Source organism: Gymnoscopelus microlampas (genome assembly GCF_963454915.1).
Source record: "Gymnoscopelus microlampas genome assembly, chromosome: 12".
Lineage (NCBI taxonomy): Eukaryota > Metazoa > Chordata > Actinopteri > Myctophiformes > Myctophidae > Gymnoscopelus > Gymnoscopelus microlampas.
The window spans coordinates 19,535,111-19,559,136 of NC_139949.1; the positions used below are offsets into that span (position 1 = coordinate 19,535,111).

At 41.1% G+C, this 24,026-nt stretch overlaps 2 protein-coding genes across 5 annotated transcripts; one reads left to right on the forward strand and one right to left on the reverse strand.

Moving 5' to 3' along the window:
- The first annotated feature begins 1,431 nt into the window (after positions 1–1,431).
- On the forward strand, positions 1,432–13,360 carry tpte (transmembrane phosphatase with tensin homology). Of its 3 annotated transcripts, XR_014602021.1 has the most exons (20): positions 1,432–1,822; positions 2,559–2,678; positions 3,121–3,207; positions 3,345–3,392; positions 3,744–3,893; positions 5,975–6,094; positions 6,465–6,564; positions 6,820–6,883; positions 7,010–7,074; positions 7,260–7,320; positions 7,800–7,881; positions 8,220–8,308; positions 8,486–8,547; positions 8,858–8,938; positions 9,302–9,407; positions 9,639–9,736; positions 9,923–10,018; positions 10,111–10,181; positions 10,546–11,234; positions 11,522–13,360. XR_014602021.1 is itself a non-coding variant. In XM_084075239.1 (19 exons), exons 2-19 carry the CDS (start codon positions 2,629–2,631, stop codon positions 10,649–10,651), a joined length of 1,536 nt encoding a protein of 511 aa, XP_083931365.1. In that variant the 5' UTR covers positions 1,432–1,822; positions 2,559–2,628; the 3' UTR covers positions 10,652–13,360. The 3 variants fall into 3 exon arrangements, 2 of the variants coding, with proteins under 2 accessions (XP_083931365.1, XP_083931366.1); XM_084075239.1 differs by having other exon boundaries at positions 10,546–13,360; XM_084075240.1 differs by having other exon boundaries at positions 1,432–1,668; positions 10,546–13,360.
- On the reverse strand, positions 12,466–23,920 carry smpd1 (sphingomyelin phosphodiesterase 1). Of its 2 annotated transcripts, XM_084075237.1 has the most exons (9): positions 23,771–23,920; positions 23,317–23,586; positions 22,244–22,564; positions 21,150–21,430; positions 20,017–20,190; positions 19,412–19,583; positions 18,160–18,236; positions 16,984–17,129; positions 12,466–14,726 (listed from the first exon to the last, which is right to left on the reverse strand). In XM_084075237.1, the coding sequence occupies exons 2-9, from the start codon at positions 23,569–23,571 to the stop codon at positions 14,293–14,295; spliced, it is 1,860 nt and encodes a 619-aa protein (XP_083931363.1). In that variant the 5' UTR covers positions 23,572–23,586; positions 23,771–23,920; the 3' UTR covers positions 12,466–14,292. The 2 variants fall into 2 exon arrangements, with proteins under 2 accessions (XP_083931363.1, XP_083931364.1); XM_084075238.1 differs by lacking the exon at positions 23,771–23,920 and having other exon boundaries at positions 23,317–23,701.
- Positions 23,921–24,026: the final 106 nt, after the last annotated feature.

Sequence of the window (24,026 nt, forward strand, 5' to 3'; positions counted from 1 at the left end):
CGTGTGTCTTTTGTGCAGAGGTGTTTAGCACACACTCCATTCCTTTCATACCAAGAGGAGTAGGCTATTGTGCAAAGGAAACATAATAGACTTTTTGTCTCCGCCAGGCCGAAGGCATGGCCGAGATTATGTTTTGCACCCTGTCTGTCCGTCCGTCCATCCATGTGTCTGTCTGTCTGCGAGCAGCTAATCTCCAGCACTGTTGGCCTGGTCACTGCGAAACGGTGCACGCACACTCCGTGGCGGCCAGAGCAGAACCTCTGCCCCAATTTTTCAGATCGGCCTGTAATAGCGCCACGATGAGGCTGATTTTTGTAAAACACATTTGTTTATTTACTTCTACAGATTTTGTCCAAACATAACGCAAATCGGTACACAGCATCTCTATAGTCATGTGATCAACACGGATCTGTCCGATTTTCCGTATTCCATCCTGATTGGCTGATTGGCTTCCAAAGTTTGCAGGAATAGTCTGTTTTGAACAATATGCCTCAAATCATGAAGGGAGTGTGCAATTTCCGTGAAATTTTGTACGCACATTCCCACTAGGGCGAGGAAGAAATGCTACCCTTTTCACATTGGCCTGTTATAGCGCCACCAGCAGGTCCATTTTTGCAAACACAAATTTTTGGAACAAAATGCCTCAAATCATGAATGCAGCGTCCAATTGCCGTGAAAGGCCTAAGAACAAATGGCACCTTTTTCACATTGGCCTATTATAGCGCCATCAGGAGGCCACAACAACCTACCTGACCTGGCAAAGATCTGTGCTCCAAGGAGCACTTTTTCAATTTTTTATTCTATCATTCATAGCATAGGCCAGGGGTCTTCAACAGGGGGTCCCTAGGGGGTCCTCATAGTTACAACAGGGGGTCTGCCAAATCTTTGTGTGATACGTTTTATTTTTACATTAACCACTTGAACCCTATAGCATCCCTTTTCTGAGGAGAACTTTAGCCAAAAATAGCAGATCTACAAGCTCACAACGCCTCGCGCTGCGAGGCGTTGTGAGCTTGTAGATCTACTATTTTTGGCAAAGAGGTATAGGTGTAGAGGGAAAAAAGAGCAGACCACGTAAACAAAAAAAGCTGAATCTGAAACACAATTCATACAACATAGAGGGGGTCCCTGCTTCATCTCTCTCTCAGCTAGGGGGTCCTTGGCCTGAAAACGTTGAAGACCCCTGGCATAGGCTATGTTTAGTGCACTGTGTAGCCTACATATGGAGGCAACCCCCATCATAAGCAGATTTAGGGAATGCAGATGTTATTGAAACCAGATGTGGTCACGAATGATGAGAGTAGTTTATAGGCTGCTGGAATATTTACAATGAATTGCCAACTCCAGATGATTTTTGCCGAGACACTATCGAAACAACGCGTTCTCGTTCTGTGTGCAACTTGCTGTAAAAGTGGTGTAAAATAAAAGAAGATCTGCGGGTGGGTGGCCGAGTGAATCACTTGTGAGAGGAAAAGGCAGAGCTTTTTTATTGAGCTTCAGGAAGTTAGAGAAACCGCTACGTTAGCAGATTGAGAAGAGAATGGATGGAAGGAGGTGGTCAACCTTTGAACCGCGTTCCTCTGTCTTCACAACAAGTCACAAGACAATTCACAAGTAGAATATAGTCTCTGATCATCACGGACAACGGATGTCATCAATACTGCGACGGTACGAGGCGGATCAGTGGGAATTGCAGTTGCTTTTGGAGCTTATTGTGGCTGCCATCGGGATAAACAAAACACACTTTCCACATTAAGAGCAGAAACGAGGGGAAATAAGCAAATTGGTACCTTTTCGTCCCAGATGAGCCGAAACTCGAATGGTTTGTACTGGACTGGTGAAGCTGGTCCCTTGACTTAAAGTTATTCATCTTTCATATGTTGTTTGTAGCGTCTGTGCTTTAGTTGTACTGCTTTGTTCGCCCGCTTGCAGGCGCAGACGTGCTGATCCTACAGTCTCATACATATATCTGATGATGAGTCGATCATTAATTAACGACACCTGCAATGCAACCTTGATGAACTCATGCAATCGTGTGTGTGTGTGTGTGTGTGTGTGTGTGTGTGTGTGTGTGTGTGTGCGCGCGCGCACGCGGCCCACTATGCCTACTACAAAAATGTCCCCTCAAGTATATTAAAAGCGTGTGTGTGTGTGTGTGTGTGTGTGTGTGTGTGTGTGTTGCTCTTGTAATATTGCACTTTACATTAGGCTTCATGAAGACTATATTTGATCTGTTTTGATATTTGTTTATTTTTAATTTAATATATTTTATTAAAAATGTAGCATAGCTGCAATCTGTGGGATGCTTGCACTATAAACTATTTCAACTGTTTTTAAATAATACATTTGACAATGGTGAAGTAAGTGTGTGTGTGTGTGTGTGTGTGTGTGTGTGTGTGTGTGTGTGTGTGTGTGTGTGTGTGTGTGTGTGTGTGTGCGCGTGCGTGCGTGCGTGCGTGTGTGTGTCAGAGATATCTCCATGTGTCCTGATGAAGTCAGAGCAATCACTTGTTCTCCTGACCATAATGTCAACAGTCTATTAATAAACCTTTTCACAGGTTGTTATTATTCAATCCAGGAGAAAAGCATTTGAGACCACAGTGAGGAGAGGAGCAAGACACAGACATCATGTCCTCTGTCCATTTCAGTCCTGGCTCGGATTCCATCGATGTTAATGGGTAAGTAAAAAGAACAAGTATAACCAGCATGAGGTCAACCTTTACTCTGTGTGTGGGTTTATATGTGTAATAAATTTAGTATGGTGTTTCCCAGTATCATAAAATAACTGCCTCTGTCACGTTCCGAAGCATGAATGTAGTAAGTGGGCCATGAATTTCCCTGAATTTCCTTATCCAGGTGCACCTACAAAAATAGCAGATCTACAAGCTCATAGCGCGGCACTCGGTGCCGCGCTATGAGCTTGTATATCTGCTATTTTTATATTCTGCAAATAATGACCCAACCTCTTCTGTTGTTACTGTATCTTTCTGTCTATTGGTCTATTTCTTCACTCCCAGAGTTAAATTAACTATTCAGATTTTATGGATCCAACAATCCACTTGTCTATCTATCAATCTAGCATCTGCTCTACTTGAATTTTTTAATATATTTCCACGTTAGCATACAAAAGATTGATAAGATGGAGGATGCTACAGTGGAGATTGATGATGGGAAGGATAAGACGGTGGAACCGGACACTCTGTACCAGTAAGTTCATTCATTTTGAACCGGTGAGCTCATGTTTTTGCTCAATGATATTTATTCCACAGAATACCTACTCACTTTTTTGTCCCCATAATTGTTTCTGTCTGTCTCTCTCTCTGGCTCTCTCCTCCTACCTGTAGTAACATCCAGAAGAAGATAGCACCATTTGTTATGTCCTTTGGATTTCGGTGAGTGAGAAAAAGTGTGTGTGTGTGTGTGTGTGTGTGTGTGTGTGTGTGTGTGTGTGTGTGTGTGTGTGTGTGTGTGTGTGTGTGTGTGTGTGTGTGTGTGTGTGTGTGTGTGTGTGTGTGTGTGTGTGTGTGTGTGTGTGTCTTCATAGTAGTCTTGGGTAAATATTGTCGACATTGCTGATGATAATTATAATGGCAATTAAATATTCAGCATGACTTAGTGTATAATGATGAGCAGGTAGTAGGCGGTTCAGCGGATAAGGTTTTCTCAAAGACCCTTCAGTTGATGATGATGATGATAGTCAAAATACTGACAGGGCTGACCTGTGTGTATTTTTGTTCATGCAGTATATTTGGTTTGGTACTGATCATAGTGGACATCGTGCTGGTTATTGTAGACCTGTCAGTACCAGCCAGCAGAAGCGCATTAGAGCCTGTGTCCCTCATCATCTCATTCTTCTTCCTTACCGATGTGCTCCTACGTGTCTATGTCGAAGGGTGAGTAAAACACTTTTTTAATTTTTTTTTAATGTGTTTTATTGTTCTGTCTATCAATGCTCCATGTTGTGTGTAAAGCACTTTGAATTGCCTTTTTGAAATGTGCTATATATATATATAGGGATAGAGAGAATTTGAATGGATGTAGTTGATGGGCTGTAAACATTCCCAGATGAGCCTGTGACTGTCAGCAACAAGACAGCTTCTTGTTCTCCAATGCTGATTAGCTTTTAAACAAGAAGTTATGCACAGGAAGTTGGACAGGAAATGTGTGCCATGCAATATGGTGTTCCTCTGGGAACAAAAGTGACAATTCTTTTTTTTTGTTTTTTTGTTTTACAGAATGTTGCTTTTTTCCAAACCACAGTATATCTTTGTCTGTGTCTACCCTTTAGAGAAACTGTATTATAATGTGGTCCTTTTTTAAATGTGGTTATTATTATTATTATTTACGTATTCACTGAATATCAGGTACTTTTATACATTTAATGGTCGCATACATATTAGAACACTGAGCTGGACTTTGCTTGCATCATTTTATAATTATATTTTAAGTCGCATGCATTGGAATCCCTGTTACAACAATGTGTCACTTTTATTTTATTTTATTTTATTTAACTAAATATGCTCGAATCGCTACAAGGTGATTTGAATTTGCACTTAAAAACAGAGATACCAGAGCTACAGAGTTTCTCAACCTTAGTTCAGCATGTAAAAGTTCCACCCTGTAACAACTGCCATATGCTCCAGCTCCACCTAGGGTTATAGGGAGGCATCGATGTTGAAATGTCATCCGTTGCCAACATCTCCATGTCTGATCACTTCTGTGTTTTTCCCTACATTGATGTTTGTACCACTACCACTACCCCTACTGAGCACTTACAGTAGTAAAGAAGCACCATCTAGGTGCTGTTGCAGCCTGTACATTTTCAGCATTGTCACATTACACCTGAGTTATACCTTGTCATGCGACAGTGTTATGCGCCGAAAATAGGAGATCTACAAGCTCACAATACGTTGGGTTGTGACTAGTTGTGCGCTTGTATAGCGTATCTGATATTTTCTGCGTGCAACATCAGCATGTGACACAGTCCTATGATGGAGTATAAATTAAGCATTATCTTCCCCTGCTTCTGGCTACTATTTACATAATAGTATGGATATATAATAAGCTTAAAGAATCTCTTGATACTGGTGTTGTACCTCTTGAAGCTGGAGAGTTTTTGTAAAACATGTATGTTTTGGGAAAACTAGACAGGCAGAGCGTAGATGGATGAAGTTAAAACAGTAGCTACATTGACATTCTTAGAATGAGCTAAATCCAGGGTTAGGGTTAGGTATGTTTAAAAGACAAACTCATTTATCAAATATTATCAGAGAGAGTAAGAATAATCCTAGATTACCTTTGATACTAAAGTGACAACCACTTCCCCACATTCTTGCTTTTTTAACAGCAAAACGTCTAACATTAGGGCTAGCATTGGTCATAGGAAAGAGGATATGGCTCTAGACCGCTCCCCACTGAAACTGAAAACGTAATAATCTGACCAAAACCTAAAAGACATTTACTGTTATCAAAAGAACAGGTTACATTTTCAATCAATCAAAAATGGTTACAAAGTTTCAGAACTCGTAAAAGGTTACCGTTAGATCATCATTACTCAGTAGGATGCAGAGAATTAAGCTCTCTAGTCACCAGGCCTTTTGCAATGCACTTTTTACTGGCTAACCCAAGAAATTCATTGACAGACTGACAGCTCTCTGCTTCTAGGATTTTTACGAGGACTAAGAAGAGGTAGTACTGTGTACTCACACTCGCACTCCCACTTTTAGAAGTGTGAGTTATATCTTCTACAAGGCCTTCTAACTACCAAAAGTGACTCATGTAAGGAGCGGCAGGCATGTCACCTTTTTACTTTCATGCATCTAAACAGTGGAATGTGACTTGTACACATTAAAGAGGCAGACCCTGTGGTAGCTTTTAAAAAGCTTCTTGAAACCCACTTAAAAAGCACTTTGAGCTGCTTGTCATTTGTATGAGATGTTCTATATAAATAAAGATTATTAATATTGTGTTTCAGGTTTAAAGTGTACTTTAAGTCCACGCTGAACATCATGGATGCCTGCATTGTGGTCATCACTCTGGTGGTCACTATGATCTACACCTTGTTTGACATGTCGGATGTCAGTCACATCCCCAGGTAAAGACTCTTACATTCCACTTTAGTTGACATGTCAGGTTCCAGTCACATCCCCAGGTGAAGTGAGTTACATCACTCTTTAGTTACTGCTGATGAAATGATAAGAGAAATAACAGCTGTAGCAGCAGCAAAGTGCTGAACAATACAGTCAGTGTAAATCACAGAGGAGTAGCAATCAATTAAAATTAGAACAAATATGTAATTGTTCCGAATCAGGTGTCATGAGATGCTAATTAAAAGTATAAGCACTGATAATGAAGTTGAGTTTGAGATACTGTAAAAATAAAAATAAAAATACTGTATCTCCCAATGGTAACTAAGAGTGAGAGCAAAAGACCACTCACAAAAATGTGCATTGTTCATTTCCCAGGGTAGTGAATTTCCTGCGTTTTCTGAGGATCCTCATCTTGGTGAGGCTCTTCAGACTAGCATCTCAGAAGAAAGAACTTGAGAAGGTCACCAGGAGGATGGTGAGGCCATTGCCGTGGAAACATAAGCTATTGTGAATCCACAGTAAAGTAAAAAATAAAAAGGAATAGTTCTTCTAAGACGTCATATGTTCAGTTTATCCACTTTGGAGAAAAGTGAATGTGTATTTTCTCCATTTGCTTCTTAACTATCAGTCATTTATTTGGGGACCCCTTGTTGCCCCCTCAAGGACCCCTGGGAGTCCCTAGACCCCACGTTGAGAACCAATGTATTACTGAGCCTTTGTTTCCTGACAGGTGTCTGAGAATAAGCGGCGCTATCAGAAGGACGGCTTTGATTTGGACCTTACCTACGTCACAGGTCATATAATACATGCATCATTTTGAAAGTCAAAACAAAACAAAAACTATACATACCATGTGGGAATTTACGACAAGAAAATATTGATGATGTTTTTAAATACCAGCGTCTTTGTTTTCTCTCCAGACCGTGTCATCGCTATGTCTTTCCCGTCTTCGGGAAGGACCGCATTCTACAGGAATCCCATCGCGGTAAGAGGTTACCATCATTCTGATGCTTGCCCTTTAATAGTAGTGGTTGATTTTAATGTTGATTAGTTAAGAACCGAAAAGTATTTTATAGCTGTACTTGCTGTCAATAACTCTGGATGAATGTTAGATTTTAGGACAATGACATCAGCATAGAGGTTTTGAGAATCTGTCCTTTCTCCCACTAGGAGGTGGCCAGGTTCCTAGACACTAAACACCAGGACCACTATAAAGTTTACAACCTCTGCAGTAAGTTTGCACTCCCCTCAAACCCTGAAGAGTTTCCTGAATGCTTTATGTGCTACATTATACATTATGTATAGTATTTATGTGATCTATGTGTCTGTTTTATGTGCTTTCTAATGTTGTTTTGTGTACTGATTACTGAATGAACATCAACCTACCCAAGAGCAGCAGATGGGAATTAGCCTTTTGGCATGTTTAAAATAGTGATGTTGTGTATTGTACCTGGCTGCTAAATGTTGAGCATTTTATCATTAAAGGGATTGGGTGTCTTGGGTCCTTTACTTATACGATTCTAGAAAATGTAATATTTTGTGTATTTATTTTTAAAAGTGTATAACATTAAACATTTCCCCCCGAAATGTACACATACACGGTAAAATCCTTAGTGTTAATTTATCAATTTATAACTCTGAGAGTGTACAAATGTACTGTCAGAGTAAAATTTACGCAGGATTTACTATAAATATTATTTTCTTTCCCAGGTGAGAAAGGCTACGACCCCAAGTTCTTCCACTACAGGGTGGAGAGAGTGTTCATTGATGACCACAACGTACCCTCCCTGGAGTGAGTAGCACTCTGTGATGTGTCACTCCTATGACACCATTTCAAAGTCTGGTTTGAAATCGTAATGCATCTCGTGACTGGAGACCTGGCCTTGGATTTACACCCCCAAGTCTTTCCTCACTTGCCTCGCCCGCACTGTCCCTCTGCGCGAATAGATGTTACACTCACCCACATGCTATGTATGAGCATACTGTAGGGCTAAAAATTGACCTTGTGCAGTGCACACTATCTTAAAAATAAAAAAAGCTTTAGCATATCTTTCAATTCTAGTTCTGGATTTTGACTGTAATCTTCTTTCTGTGTGCGTGCGTGTGATTGTGTGTGACAACCTGTCTCAGGGACCTGCTGAAATACACAGCAAACGTGAGGGAATGGATGTCTGCCGATCCAAAGAATATCATTGCCATTCACTGCAAAGGAGGAAAAGGTAAAAGATCAAAGCATCTCGTAAAAGTTCATCATCCAGTGGTTTCAACCCTCATCACCAGAGACGGGAGTACTTTGACATTAAGTGAAAAGTTCCTGTTGTGCATTTAAGTCTCAGTCTGCCCTCTAGTGGCTAAATCCCTAATTGATAACGCTGCTGCTCTCTCACCTCTTACAGGACGCACAGGGACAATGATCTGCACATGGCTTATTGATAGTGATCAGTCTGAGAGTGCAAAGGTAGGACTCTCATGTTTAATTTACACTATATATACACACACACACACACACACACACACACACACACACACACACACACACACACACACACACACACACACACACACACACTATATGTACACAGTATATATATATTAAATGTATGCTCCATTAAGGAATCGAGCCTTTTTGACACATTTTAAGTGTTAACGTATACAGTACAGTATGTCCATCCCTAATGGACAATCCCTACTCCCAGACTAATCCCTAATGGACAATGGAATGGTTCAAATTATTCGCTTAAATGTTCAACTCTGTCTTTGTCCTCCAGGAAAGTCTTGATTATTTTGGAGAGAGGAGAACGGATAAGAGTCAGAGCTCAAAGTTTCAGGGAGTGGAGACCCCCTCTCAGGTACGGACGAGGAGAACTGTCGACATTTCATTTTCTACATTGATCATGAAATTATTCTTTTTTACAGCTAATTTGATGCATGTCTCTCAAGCTGGATAAGGCTAGAGTCTGGATAGTGTACCTATTGACGGTAGATGGTACACAGACAAACACCAGGCCAAAAAAACATTTGAATGACTGAAATATAAGTCAAATCAAACATTTAAGGCCCATCATACAAATTTCTATAGAATGCAGATTTAAATATAGCAAGGGGGCAGGAGTTTATCTAAGTGCAACTTGCTGTTTTCAGAGCAAGCTATTAAATGCCTAACCCACCACAAGATGGGGGTGTAATGTCGGTGTGTGTGATTCTAACCACAGAGCAGGTACGTTGGCTACTATGAGATCATGAAGACAAAGTTCAACAGGCAGCTGCCTCCACCTCAGAACCTTAAGGTCAAGAGCATCCGCATCCACTCCATAGCAGGTACTGTAATAACAAGACTAAGAGCCCTGCTAGCTACGATAATGATAATAATAGTAGTAGTAATCAATTTAATTTGTAAAGCACTTACATTCGTCACAAATCTCAAAATGCTACATGATTTATTAAAAACAAATGTGTGCGTCAAATTTCATGAAACATTTTTGTATACATGTGAAATGCACTTTTTGCACTTTAATATTTCTGTTTGTTTGCTTTTTTGTTGCTGCTCAGGTGTGGGCAGAGGTAACGGCAGTGATCTGAAGGTGAAGATAATAGTAAGGAAAGAGCTGGTATTTGAGGGTGTGTGCGCCAAGCAGGACAACTGCACAGTAGGTCTCTCTCACACTCTCACACACACACACACACACACACACACACACACACACACACACACACACACACACACACACACACACACACACACACACACACACACACACACACACACACACACACACACACACACACACACACACGTTTGAATTTATTGATTGTTTTTTGTGTTTGTTTTCCAGGTGTTTCCTGATGTAGGCAGCAACGCTGTGGTGATCAGCCTTCAGAACGGGCCAGTTGTACAAGGAGACGTGAAAGTCATGTTTGAGTCAAGTGCAGTGAGTCCTGGCATTTACTTTACAGTATAGAAAAGTATGTTCACCTTTACAGAAGACTGTTGCTCTAATGTATATCTTTTAATCACCCCCAGGGTATACCAAAAGGTTATGAAGACTGTCCGTTCTTCTTCTGGTTCAACACGTCCTTCATAGAAGACAACAAGTATGCTCATGCACAAACGGCTGTTTAGCTTTAAAGGGCGACTTCAATGATTTGAACCTGAATCACAGAATATGACATAAGACAAACACTTCCCGGCATTTATGATTTACATAATCTGGTGGAGTTTTCCAACCAGCTGCGTTTTCCTCCAGCCTACATACTGGAGGAAAACTACATACGACATTATACATAACGCCATCTTCACTGGCAGAGCTTTTCAATAGAACCACAAGATTCAGGTTAAAATTCATCAAACTCAAGCTTTAAAGCCTGATGTTATTTCCGTTGCAGATAGAGCGAAGCTTTCACACTTAATTGATGATGGTAAACACCGTGCTTATTGTTCTTCCTCTGTTCTCTACAGGCTGTTCCTCTCCAGAGAAGAACTGGACAACCCCCACAAAGCCAAGACCTGGGACCTTTACAAGGAGGACTTTGGTGTCACAATGTTCTTCTCAGAACCTGAATAAACAATTGAGATGGTCAATCAAGAGGCGTATCTTCACAAGTTCCCATGCCTTCACTCACTTCTTGGTTTCACGATAATGGATGACAGGGGATTGGTATTTTAAGAAAAACTCAAGAAATTAATCAAAGCAGTCCAAAATTAATTAAAATTGTATTAGGTCTGATGTCAAGGTGCAAAAAGAAACACTCATTCTCAGCTGTTTTCATGTGTTACATACATCTTTGAAGTGTGCTTTTTTAATTTACGGACATAATTACAATTAGTACAATTGTATGTACTAGGTAGGATATTCTGAAAACATCTGAATAGGAAACAGAATCTCTTCAACCGTGGTAAGCATAATAATGAACATAGGGCTGTTTTCAGATTCATGCTGCTATTGACAAAATACCTGTCTGCAGCCCTCATTCATTCAACTGCCCTGAAGTAACCACTACCAGGAGAACTATTATGAATTAGGGGTACTGTTTGACTAAAAATATTACTGTACCGTTATTCATTATTACATTGTATTTGGAATTAATGGAAAGATTGTTTTAGAAAAGATTCAAGGAATAGCTGAGGTTTTTGCCTGGACAGTAACAGTGATAACCTGACTCCGCAAAATGGAAGAAACTTGCGACACACATTTTGTTTCACAGCCTACTTCCATCTGAGACTCCGGTAGCAGAATCGTTGCAAGACAGCGTTTCATTTTTTCAAGCTACTTGGCAGGTGATTGGATGATCCCGCCCCTAGCAGCCGCTGATAGGTTCGTACACGCAGCGACCAGGTAGCTTTACTCCGTGAGCGATCCCAGATGCAGGGTGTATTGTGAAACCCAAACCGCCCCCATCTAGCTGAGTCAGGTGAAGCCAGCCCCACAGTGAAGCCAGCCCTAAAAATTCAAATGTCACTGACTGATGAAGTTACATCGTTGTTGGACTGATGTGTTGAGAGTTTCTCCATTTGCCATTACTCATTCAAAAATGATTCAGTGCGAACAGTGGCTTCAGTCTTCAATTACGTCCTCATAAGTCACTTCCTGTGTTGCTTCAAATTGAAAGCTTTCATACACAGTCCAGCCATATACTAGATTTTTATTTAGTCGTACTTGTTATACATTGTTGCTGTCAGGCAGAAACATCTTATCTCCATATTCTAACTTTGTATTCGTTTTGTAAATTAATGCCCTACTTGATCAAACAAGCTTGACATTTTCTATTTTTGAATTTGAATCCTGAAAAGTAGCAGTTTTGGACGTGGAGGTTTCCACCCAACTGAGGTGTTCGATATCATGCATCCTCAGGTTCAAATAGTTGTTTTTTTTATCCACTACTGACCATGTTTCCACTAGCATTCCCACACATTTCTACGTTTCTGGTGGACATTACTCAGTAACTATAATGGCAATTTAAAAATGGTCAGTTTAAACCTTGGGATTTGTGTTACCAAACCCAAATATTCTCAATATCCTACTCTTCTGACTCATTGGGGGTACTTGCTAAACCCATGTGATCTACATCAAATATGTGCCTTGAAAATGTACCACTCCAGTTTGAAACAAAAATTACTTACACTCCGAATCATCCATTGCATCAAGGATGCACTCTTGCACTGTGTTGTACATTTTAAAATGTAGTGTTTCGTACATGGTCTGTTTCTGTAGAAAAGGGAGAAAGCCACGTCAACACTAATGACCAGTTTGTGTGAATGTACGTACTCACTAGACTTTAGAATTAGGTTCTACATGTGTTGTATAACTAATTACTATATGAAAGGAACAAATAAATATTCACTTTTTATATCACACTGACCAAAGCATGGACCCAAAACAAATGTTGGAATTTGTATTGAATATGGTTTCATCGAGAATGACATTGTAGATATGTTTTCATTTTAACAATCAGCTTTTTTGCATTGTTACACCCATTTACCAACGTCCTGTAAAGATCCAAAATTACATTCCAAGTCACACTTCCAACCACTCAGGAAGGATCATGTCCAACTCATCACACCTTTATGATCTTCAAAACAACCACTCAATGCAAAGTGAAATTAAAGTGCGTATCAGAAGGGGGACAGCGACAGTCTCCATTGAGCTTTCAACTGAATGTCTCAGGAAAACACTGCAAAACAAAAAATACATTTTACATGATGCTTGAAATGCACACTAGATGAACAAAATAAAGTTGAAAATGCATTTTCATTAATATTTTCCTTTGCACCTAAGTGGACATTTTGAGGTATGAAACGCTTTGCTGTATGAGGGGATTGCCAATTGCCAAGCATGTAACTTCACCTGGGTTAAAATGTCAAATGGATTGTGGAGAGGACCGTCTAACACATGCATCACAACAGACCTGCTCATTGGAAGGAAATGGCTTTTGCTAAAAGCCAATAAATAGAAGTGGGCCTTCTGCATAAAGATTATGGCTTTCAGGATGAATGTCACCACTTCCATATCTGTGCCACAGCTCAATGGCTCTTAATGTCCTAATCTGCTTCTGCATGTTTCAACACTGGGTGAAAGTAGAACAGGAAACTCTTGAGTACACATTGCAGTTGGCAGTGGGTCAGGAGGTGGACCCATCTATTGGGCTAATCCATAAACGTGACATTTTAATGCACAATGTCCATTAAGCTACACCAATGCCCCAACCAAAAAGAGGAAATTCTCAAGCCCTCAATCTAATACGGATACCACTTAAGGGTAATCACAGGTGTTTTAGGACATTTGTGAAAAGGCAGTGAAACGATTAGCTCATCATCGCTACTGCACTCACTCGCATCACTTATTCTAAGGCTAAATAACATTGAAATTGCATGAGAGATGTCCCACTATAGCTTAGCTGACAACAGAAGGCAGATTCCAGCATTTGAGAAACAAACCTAATGATAAACACCATTAACAGGCTTAAAAAACATCCTCCTGGACCTTTTAAATGACATGAGAACTACATCCAGGATGGTAGAATATGCTCAACATCCAACAACCTGTGACTCACTATTCCAGCCAGTGAACTGACCCCCTTTGCATCCATGACTTTTAGGCAAGCACTTTTAGGATACATCACTGTTGATCTTTGACATTTCAAAACAGGGCTTGAAAAACCCAAGGCCACTTGACAAACAGGCTTCCGTTGCAGTGTGATCAACAACAAGAACAATCTTAGAAAAACATTACTGATTACACTCTGAGACCCAATACGGTGCTGGAAGCCATTCTTTCTCGTAAACAACTACTGTAAGCAGACTTTTAACCTGATTCCTGAATCATCTAGACACAGTTTACACAGGCTGGCTGAAATTGTCCAGCGTAGAACACATCGGGATGGGTTATTTCAGATTTTCATGTCCTCACAATAGGATTCAGGTTAAAAATTGCCATCGCAAAAATCACCCTTTAACAAGTTCCTGAGGTGGAATCTTGATAAAGAAAGAATCAGAATTGAGCTTCTAATGTTATGCTACTGGTTACTGGTCTGACCCCAAAAAGAAACATGAACCTACAGATTAACAAATCTATCAACAATCTCCCTGAATTTCCCTCCAGGGGTCAATAAAGATTTATTATTATAATTGATTTATTTTTGGCTCGTCTTTCAGCACAGTTTGCTTATTCATACTCAGTCCCTCGTCTCAAAACGTAATTCCATCTGATCAACAGAGAGTCTTCCTGGCAGCCCGTGCCATGTCTCCCCCGAAACCATTGAACAGGTCGCACTGTTCCAGGTCTTGGTAACGTCCGCTTCGCAGGAAGCAGAGCACCGAGGTCTTACAAGTTTCTTTGCAGGGCGCCGACACGTGACCTTTGTATCTCAGGAACCAGAACTTTTGGAAGGCCTTGTCATTGGTGAGGAAAGTCCGAATGAGCCCGTCCCAGTCGGAGGGGTATGCACTGGACAGGCCGTAGGCGTCGCTGGCTCTGTACAGCAGGTTCCATTTGGGGTCGGGGACCGGGAGGTGGGACAGCCCAACCCCGCGAGGCCCGGGCTTGTGGTTCGCCTCCGTCAGGTTGAGGATGTACGTTTCGTGGTCTAGCACCAGCCGATTGCTGCCCTTGTAATTCCCGTCCACGAGGTAGACGCGATAACCTAGAAAGTGAATGCAAATAATATCCCCATTATACTTACTAAATATCTCATAATTCATTGACAAACTTTAAAATAAATTGGTTTAATAAGTAAAGAACTCAATATATCAACAAAAGATGGAAGGAACAGCTGGTCAGAATGAACACATTCTTTGGTGCATGTATTCTGCATTATTCAGTACATGTCTAGACCAAGGGTCTCAGATAGTGAGGCCAGAGTGGCCAGGATAGTATCCATTTTAAGGGTAGCAGTGGCTCTGGAAGTTCCAGGTTAGATACCTGGCTCCTCTTGGCTTAGTGATGAAGTGCCCTTCAAGGTTCAAGGTTCAAGGTTCAAGTTTATTAGTGTCCCCGAGGGGCAATTTGGTTTGCAGCATATAGCATCAGTACAGTACAACAACATTAAAACAGACAGTAGAAAAACAGTAAAAAAAAGAACAGTACAACATCCATAGCCGGTACATAGAGTTCACATTAGGTCATAAAGAGCAAAGTGTAAGGTGCTATTCAGTGCAGTGTACATGGCCATTGAAGAAGAATACGTGGACAACAAGGAGACTGCTAGGTACACGTATTAACTAAAGGCTATCTCCTCCTTGGCTTCTCCATGACCGAGTTCAGACTGCCGATGGAAATGGGAATAAAGGACAGTTTGTGCCTGTTTGTTGTGGCACTGGGGGTCCGCAAGCGACGGCCCGAAGGAAGGAGTTCGTACTCAATGTTAAGTGGGTGAGCAGTATCTGAACGAATCGACTTGGCTTTTTTGAGCACTTGTCTGTTAAAGAGAAGTCCAAGGCTGTTCATATTTGTACCAATTACCTTGGAGGCAACTTTCACAATTCTACCCAGGGAATTCTTGTCCTTGACACAGAGATTACCGTACCAACAGATAATAGAAAAGGAAATGACAGATTCTATGTAGGCACTGTAAAACAGTTTCATCAGAGTTTTGTCGATATTGAACTTAGCCAATTTTCTCAGACAGTATAGGCGTTGCTGGCCTTTTTTATACATCATGTCCGTGTTGAGGTCAAATTTCAGTTTATCATCGATTATTGTGCCCAGATATTTGTAATTTTTTACAATGTCTACTGTCTCTCCGTTGGCCAGGCTCTTCCGGGGAGATTGTGGGGACAGTCTAAAGTCAATGCAAAGCTCCTTAGTTTTTGAGACATTCAGCTGTAAGAAAGCATTGTCACACCATGAGCCAAGACACTAAACTGCTCCCTGGATGCTGTTCAATAGTTTCCCCAATTCCCACAGCTCCTAATGCACTGCTCAAAAGAATTAATCAAAGCGTTCCCTTAATTTCTTTGAGCAGTATAGTTAGGATGGGATAAATGCAGAGGACAAATTCAAGGCAAATGTAATTGCACTGTATCTGTAAGCCACTTTGTGAGAAAAAGAAAGCAAGAGATGGAGAAAAGGGCGATAAAAAGAGAGGGAGGAAGAGATTCAGTTCCGACGAGGTCTCTTGCATATGAGCAGGCCGTTAAACGCTTTCAACTGACAAAACAAGCACATTTTTGCAACGCTGCAAGTTGTGCTATTGCCAAGTTTACACAGTACACATGCATGCACAGATGAATAAGCGCGAGACTGTGCAATAACAGAGTGGTAAAAAATAGAAACCAAAAGTAAGAAATGCTCCTCATTGTATTGTTTGTATGCTGGATGTACTGTAGACCAGTGTTTCTCAATGGGGGTACGTGTAACGCATGGGGTACGTGGAGGTACTAAAGGGGGTATGTGAGAGAAAGCGGAAAATGGAAAGAAAATATGTTGTTGTGTTTAATGATAAAACTTTGACAGACTTTGTGAACCTACCAAGTAGAAAACAGTTGGAAAGGTTTTATTTCGAATATTAATATCAAAAATTGACTTTTGATCAGGGGTACTACAGAAACAAAACAAAGTTTGAGAACCACTGCAGTAAACAAACCTTCCAAACCGCAACCTCTGTTGCACGAATCTATGGGCTAACTAACTTCCTTGTTGTTCATCCTGTCACTGTCAACTCACTTTCACTTCACATCTGTCTACGACCTCCCCTGCAAAACCCTTGGTCTAGACCAGAGGTTTTCAAAGAGTGGGTGAAGGACGCCCAGGGGTCCTTGATGGGGTACCAGGGGGTCCCCAGCCAAATGAGATATAGTTACATTTTACTATAACTCAACTCACCTGAAATTATAGCAATACACATTTCTTTTAATAAATGACAATTCTAAAACTATGTGGGTCATGAGTCATGCTCTCACCTGGGTTGAGGTTGATATAGGTGGTGACACTGGGAGCGATGAAGGCCACGCCCACTGGCCGAGTCATCGTCGCCTCGTCGTAAAACATCTGGAACTCATCCAGGTGTGTATGGCCGAAGAACTGTCCAGTGATTGTGCTCTCATATCTGGAGCGTAGAAATGTACACAAATCACCAAGGGTTGTTTATTGGAACATGTAAACCTTGAGTTTTATCACTTAAAATAGACCTTGATAGTGTGCCAACAGTGAAAACATCACATGATGCTGCTTTCAAATATTAACCAAGGTCAGCTGTTGCGGAACTGATATTTGGAAAAGTCAGTCACCCCCAACGCAAGTAAAAACAGAAACAAAGTGCTGATGATGGTCTCAGGGCTGAAACGTCCACTCTTTTCACTATGTAAATACATCTAATTTTGCAACCAAACATCCTGCAATTTTTTTTTGTCAGTGGAATTATACTGGAATTATGCTAGCTTCTTGCACCTGGCTCAATCTTTGGTAGCCCATGTGTCAAAAGTGCAGACTTTCCTAGATTATTGGCAGAACTAAAAGGCGTACATGGACATTTGACCAAAAGCACAGAAAAAGTTGACTTTGGGGAAGTGAACCAAATACGAGTAGACAGGAAGTATATCATATGCTTATTTGGCTAGAATTTGCAACCCACGTCTGCGTCAGTTTGTATCTGTGCCAATGGTCTTAACTTCTGTTTTGACCAGTGTCCAAGATTGGCTTACAGCTTCCTTTCTGCTCTAGACCACAAAAAGAACCCGTCTGCATGGCTTTCTCCAAAAGACCAGTTGTGCTGAAGTCATCAAATGTGTTTTTGGGTGGGGAGGAGCTTGAACTAGTGACAGAATTCAAGTACCTTGGAATCCTTTTAGACTCAACCCTAACTTTCAAAAGACATTCGAAGAAAGTTACAAACACAATCAAATTCAACCTTCAAAACTTTAAACAAATTAGACCCTTCCTGACAGTCAGTGCTGCTAGATCTTATCTCTAGGCTCTCCCTAGGCCGGCAGAGGGAGTGTAGCGCCCAGGATTACTTAAGACAATTGGCACTGGGTGAAAACATGGGTTACAAAATTGTGGGATAATTTATTAATTTTTTTAAACAAAAAACATTCTAATAAAAAACATATTGAAGAAAAATAAAGAATACTAGCTACCTGTTAATAATATGATAGTAGTTCCAGCTCCAGCTGGCCAGACAGAGCCCAGGAGGGATGTGACCAATGATGTGCACCTAAGCCAAAGAAACAAAATGGCCTGAAGTCAAGTTCATGTACAGATTAACACAGATCAAGAAAAAAAGCAAGCAAACAAAACTGTTTAACACTAAGAACTGACAATGAATGCTCTCTCACGCTCAGTAGCACTGACAACATGTAGAACACATCTCGCTAGCCACATCCTGTGCAAAGCTACTGAAGCTAGAGACGACAGATGCAGCATTTTCTTTTCTTTGTAAAGTGTGACACTTGTGGCATTCTTCCGCATGACTGATGAATGGTTAGTGAATTTATGACACCTTTTTCAGAAATGAGAAAACAGTAGATACACAAAATAGAGCTGCTCTAACAATGGTCAAACCATCAACCTGTAGAGATGGGAATTATCGTTCATTTCAATGTTCAAATAATTTAGTTCTCGTTCACTAAAAAGATGCGTTCCAACGATTCGTTCACCACTTCCGCTTTCGCCCTCCTCACGTAGTTTAGTCCAATGATAAAAGAGGAACGTCTCTCTCTCTTCAGCCAGTCAAAATGTTGCATTTTGCCACCGACTGACTGAAACTCGCGTCCCCAGGCTTTCCACACGAGGAAATTTTACGGCTTGAGGAACGATAACGTTTGAGGTGACCGAATTCGTTCTTGTTCACACAAAAGACCGAATAATTTCTAACGAATCGTTCATGAACATCACAACACCAATTACCTGCACTGTTGATGCCAGCAGTTATAGCTTGGGTTATCAGTTGTGAAGAGATTGTGCCCATTATAATTACACATAAAATCTAATTAGGAAAAGAGTAAGTTCATTGGTTGATAGAGGTTGTGTACAAATATAAGAAGTTGCAAAGTAAAATGTGTGGTTTAGTTTCAAATCAAGCATGTCTGTGGGTTGTGTCTTCTCGAAATACAGGTATAGTTACCGAAACGGGGAACATCTGAATGTCCTTAGTGACTCATGTAGAACTTGAAACCAGAACTATGCTGTACCGGTTTGACCATCAAAATACTCACATCAAAACCCCCACAAAGGCGACTGCATGCAAAATACAGCAGCCTACCTGGTTAAATTCTAATTTAGTTAAACCCAGAAGCTTACATAATTATAACGTCTAGCAAAATTCACTTCTTATAATATAATAACTCTTTGCCTCCGCTCTTTGTCTACCACACTTGTATTCCTTCTCACCTTTTCTCCTTTGTCCTCACTGGCCTGGAGGATGTGGACAAGCCACTGAAGCTGGTTGGCAGGATCGGTTGAGTTCACCATCAGCCAGAAATTCTCACGAGCACAGAAATTCATGTTGAGGGACACCACTCTGAGGCCAGGCTGGACCTCGGTGGTATAAAAGCCCCCATATCTGGAATGAACAGAAACAGTAGCTAAAGTGAATATTTTAAAGTGTACTGATAAAGAAAGAAAGGTAGAACTAGCTTTAAGGTCTCCACCACAGATTAAAAAAAAATAACAAATTAATCAAATTAATTAAATTACATTTTTTTAATAATATGTATGAACATGAATGATTTTAAAGCCAGATTTTTACTTAATGTTGTTCTCCGTTGTTGTGAACCCCCCTCCCAACACACACTATCCCTATTAGTTCAGTTTTTACGTATATTTTACATATATTGTTTATTTTGACTGAAGTGTAGACATCGTGCACCTGTTCAAATAAGAAAAACTACACGTGCAGTCGCATAGCGTTAAGGAGAACTCCTAACGCTATGGACCAGAGCTAAATACAACCTAGTTCCAACAACCCTTTCAATTTCATCCATTAGATTAGTCACCGGAGAGTCTTCAGGGCCTCCTTTGGTAGCCACGGTGCCCATTCCTTGGCCATGGTGTCATACAGCCAGGATGTGGATTTGTTGCCATGGATGAAAGGTGGAGGGAAGCTGTTCACTGGAGTACTCTCATGGTTCCCTATGGCAGGGTACACAGTTACATTACATCCCAGGTGCCTGGAATTGGAGAGAGTGGGTTGGGAGGTGTTGTTTACATCAGTGATTCTCTAACTTTTCAAGGACACCCAGTTTGATATGCATTGTACCACGGACCCCCATTTCATATGATTTCTTATCTCAGAGACCCCAATCTATATGCAAAACCCTCATCACAAATATTACTCAGAGTGTACAAATAGAATCAATGGGTGCATTTGTACACTATTGGAGTTACAGATCAATTACAAGTTATCCAATGGCCTACAAATGTGGCAAAAACATGTTGAACTTTGTGATAAAACACAACATTTTGAGGTTAAATTGGGTCAACTGCGCCATCCTAGAAATCCAATTACAGTTATCAATGATCAACTGCAGTACATTTAGACTGCAGCTGGTTAAGACTGACACAGATCTGATTAAAGATGCTGGCTAACGTTCAGTCAGTTATTACAATTACAAAATGTAAATGATGATGTTGATGATTTCTGAATCCATTGGCCATCGTGTATGGTTAAGCAGTACGATTTGTCCTACATGTTAACTCATTTATAAGTTGTTACCGTGCATTTGGAAAGTCCGCTAAAATCACCAAAATGTGACTGAAAGAGGAATCTTACTGTACTATAAAACAATTCTGGGGTCATTTTCACATCTACTCTGGCTTTTGTGTGCACCCCAGACACTTCCCGTTAACCATGTTGGACTGATTGAAAACATATGGTTCTGGTGACTGATATCATCCATCTAATGAATGGGGAGACCATTATCTTTATTTAATTGTAATTGTTTATTTTCTGTTAAGTTGCATCACTGAGTCCTGTAAGTCTATGTATGAAATTAAACACACAAAAATTCACAACACAAAAAGCGCACACAAAAAGTCTGAGTAGAAGTGAAAATGACTCTAGAAGTGTTTTAAAGTGAAATTCCTCTTTCAGTGTGTGGTGTGTGTACACATCCTCTTGCGTTCTTACTTGTGAATAAGCCTGGAGATGGTTGTGAGCTCGGTGAGCTGTTGCTGTCTGGTCTGAGCCCAAACGTTGTGCGCTGGAATATCACCGGTCCAGTAGACCCAGTCCCAGGGCCCAGCTCTGGCAGCATTTTCCAGAAGGTTCGTCACGGTCCGTAGAGGCAGGTCACACTTACTGTATGTACCCCAGTACCCAGCCTCTCTACGATACCATCTGGGGGAGCCTGAATCGTTACGGCAACACAGAGGGTCCTTACAATCCGCACTGCTGCCCGCTGCATACTCCTGCCAATGGAAGAGACCAGAGCTGTTATTTCATTGAAGCATATAATCTGTGATAAGCTGTGAGTGACTAGCACTCGGTTTGCACTTGAACATTTTGGACACAGAACAACCAAAACATTTTCCAAAATTAATTCAGTCGGAATGCAAAAAACTCACATTTCATAAGGGTTCAGTTACATTCCTTTCCACACATATTAGATCCTTTGTGTTATTTTGGACAGTGGTGTGTTCTAGGTTTTTTCGGAGGGATACGATAATCATTCCCTGCACGACATGCGCGTGGTCGTGGAGATACGCCAGCGCGTTTTCAGCGGATGAAATGGTTAGTAGAGGGCTACGCTTGGCTACGAAAATGTACTGCAGGTCACACTACGTATATAGCATAACACGGTAGAACACACCACTGCTTTTGAAAAAGGAATGAGCTTGACAGCTTGCTACATGTTCCGTACATTTGCACTAGTATGGACTTCCTCTTCTGGTTTGCATACAAGTTAAAGATACATAATAACATCAGCAAAAATATGAGGGGGTAAATTTGAGTAAGTACACAAACTCCAAGATGAACTCTCAAGGGTTAAATGTCTGGTTAGCAATAAATTGTGCAACGGTGTTTCATAACACAGGATTTTTCAGATCTAAGTGACTGCTCTCTCTCACGCACATATCTCAGATGTGTTCTGAAGCAGCTCACCCTTTCTTTCTTAATTATTTACCTGTAACTCTGCAATCCTGAACTGTTGTGCTGCCTCTGGGCGACTGAATTTCCCCCGCGGGATAAATAAAAGGCATCTACTTATCACACACACACACCTTGTCCCAGTGGACGTCCGTAAGGAACAGGACCCTGCTCCGAGGCGATCCAGGTTTGGGTGGAGACGGAGGGGTAACGGGAGGCTTCGGGACCTTAGGAAAGGTGATGTTCCAGGGGGCGTAGATGTCAAATTTGCCACAGGATGGTCCCACAAGCAAAGCACATGCTTCAGAGGGCCATAGCAGCGACTCCTGCAGGGCCCGGATAAAGTCGCGCCCAAACAGCTCCGTTATCTCGCGGCACACTAGCTCATCCGCCAGGTGAAGACGAATGCATGCTTCACCGAGTGCGTGAGCCACACGCTCTTCATTTGCATCAGTCTAGCAAAGGCAAGAGAAAAGGTGATTGTTGGGATGGGAGACATAAAGAGGAGCAAGACATTCTTTGGGCAAAACATGCAAAGTAGTTTATACTGTTAATGTTGCATTTACTAATATAACAAAACAGAGATTTAAGGTACAAATAGAGTTGGAGGGTCAAGATGCGTTATCTCAGAAGCCAACGGTAATTCTTTATAATGATAAGTTATTAGAATTATTACAAAGTTATTGAAATAATACAAGTTACTTATTTGGGGAAGTAATCCACTCCGAGAAGGTTGAACACAGTCTTTGCATTTGATTTGGACACATTGTTACAATATGTTCTGAGGTGAGCGAACGGTGCTTTGATAAAAAGTAACCACTCACTCGAGTACACAAACGTAACATAGCCGCAGAATGTTAAAAGTGCTGCGACTGATAGGAAACTGTCAAAGGTTATCATTTGTGGTGCTTAAATTGAACATTTTCTTTAACTTTTCCATTTCTGCCAACTTGAGTAGGCCTGTCTTTCAGGAGTTGTTGGACTATACACAGGTGTCTCATTTACAAAACAACTTTGATCTGATTTTTTTGGCAAAGTCATACACTATGAATATTTAAAACAAAAATAGTATTCATCTCAGTGCATCTAGTCATAAAAAAATAAATGAAACTACACATTACAATTAAGACGAAAGATAAATTACCATGACAATTGTTTTATGTGAAATAAGTACAAATCTTTAGATTACAAAACAAATAACCCTTACCAGGAGCATGATATCAAGAATAGTAAAAACAGCTTTGCAAACAGGACAGGTGATGTTCCTCCAGTTGAACCCGACCCCGAGGCGGCTGACCTGCTCCATGAACACCACACCTGGACCAGGGCCACCCAGAGGACCACCCATGGGACCACCCAGGGCCTGCTGGACAGGGTGACAGGTCCCAGACAGAGCCCACAGTAAAACGAGGGCAGCGGTTAATGTCACCATGCTGCTGCTGGGTGTCAAACAGAGCTTCATTCTTCACACAGAGACCTGCAGAGAGGAGACGGTAACAGTAACAAAAACACGATGATGAAGCAACCTAAAACAGGAAGAGCAGCATGTCAGGACAGTCATGTTTCAGGGCTAGTCAGGACGGAAACTAGTCTACAAAGTTGTTTCGATGCATTAGATATATGCTGCTGCATGTTATGTTACACAACAAAGTTCGTCGTACCTCCTCCTCCCAGCTCCCGGTTAAGACAACGTTGTCTTCCTGAGTAAACAACGCGTAGAAGTGGGCCGTCGTTCGCTCTTGTTCGACGGGGTGTGTTGTTATATTGTAACTCTGGGTGTGTTGTGTAGGAGCAGGACCTCCTCTGGGTTGTTGTGGTGTGATGATGTGGGCTGTACTGCTGCTGCTGTCTGCTGGAAGGAACTTATCAGCTGACTTATCACGTGATGACTCACGTGACACAAAGAACTTGAAGTTG

Excerpts from the sequence above, each read along its gene's own strand:
- smpd1 (XM_084075237.1), bottom strand. The coding sequence starts at position 23,571 with ATGAAGCTCTGTTTGACACCCAGCAGCAGCATGGTGACATTAACCGCT. Across the intron at positions 20,191-21,149 it reads ATCTCCAGGCTTATTCACAA|GCACCTGGGATGTAATGTAA; the intron begins GTAAGAACGCAA and ends CTCCAATTCCAG. Across the intron at positions 14,727-16,983 it reads CTATATCAACCTCAACCCAG|GTTATCGCGTCTACCTCGTG; the intron begins GTGAGAGCATGA and ends TTCACTTTCTAG.
- tpte (XM_084075239.1), top strand. The coding sequence starts at position 2,629 with ATGTCCTCTGTCCATTTCAGTCCTGGCTCGGATTCCATCGATGTTAAT. Across the intron at positions 7,882-8,219 it reads CACAACGTACCCTCCCTGGA|GGACCTGCTGAAATACACAG; the intron begins GTGAGTAGCACT and ends AACCTGTCTCAG. Across the intron at positions 8,939-9,301 it reads GAGTGGAGACCCCCTCTCAG|AGCAGGTACGTTGGCTACTA; the intron begins GTACGGACGAGG and ends TTCTAACCACAG.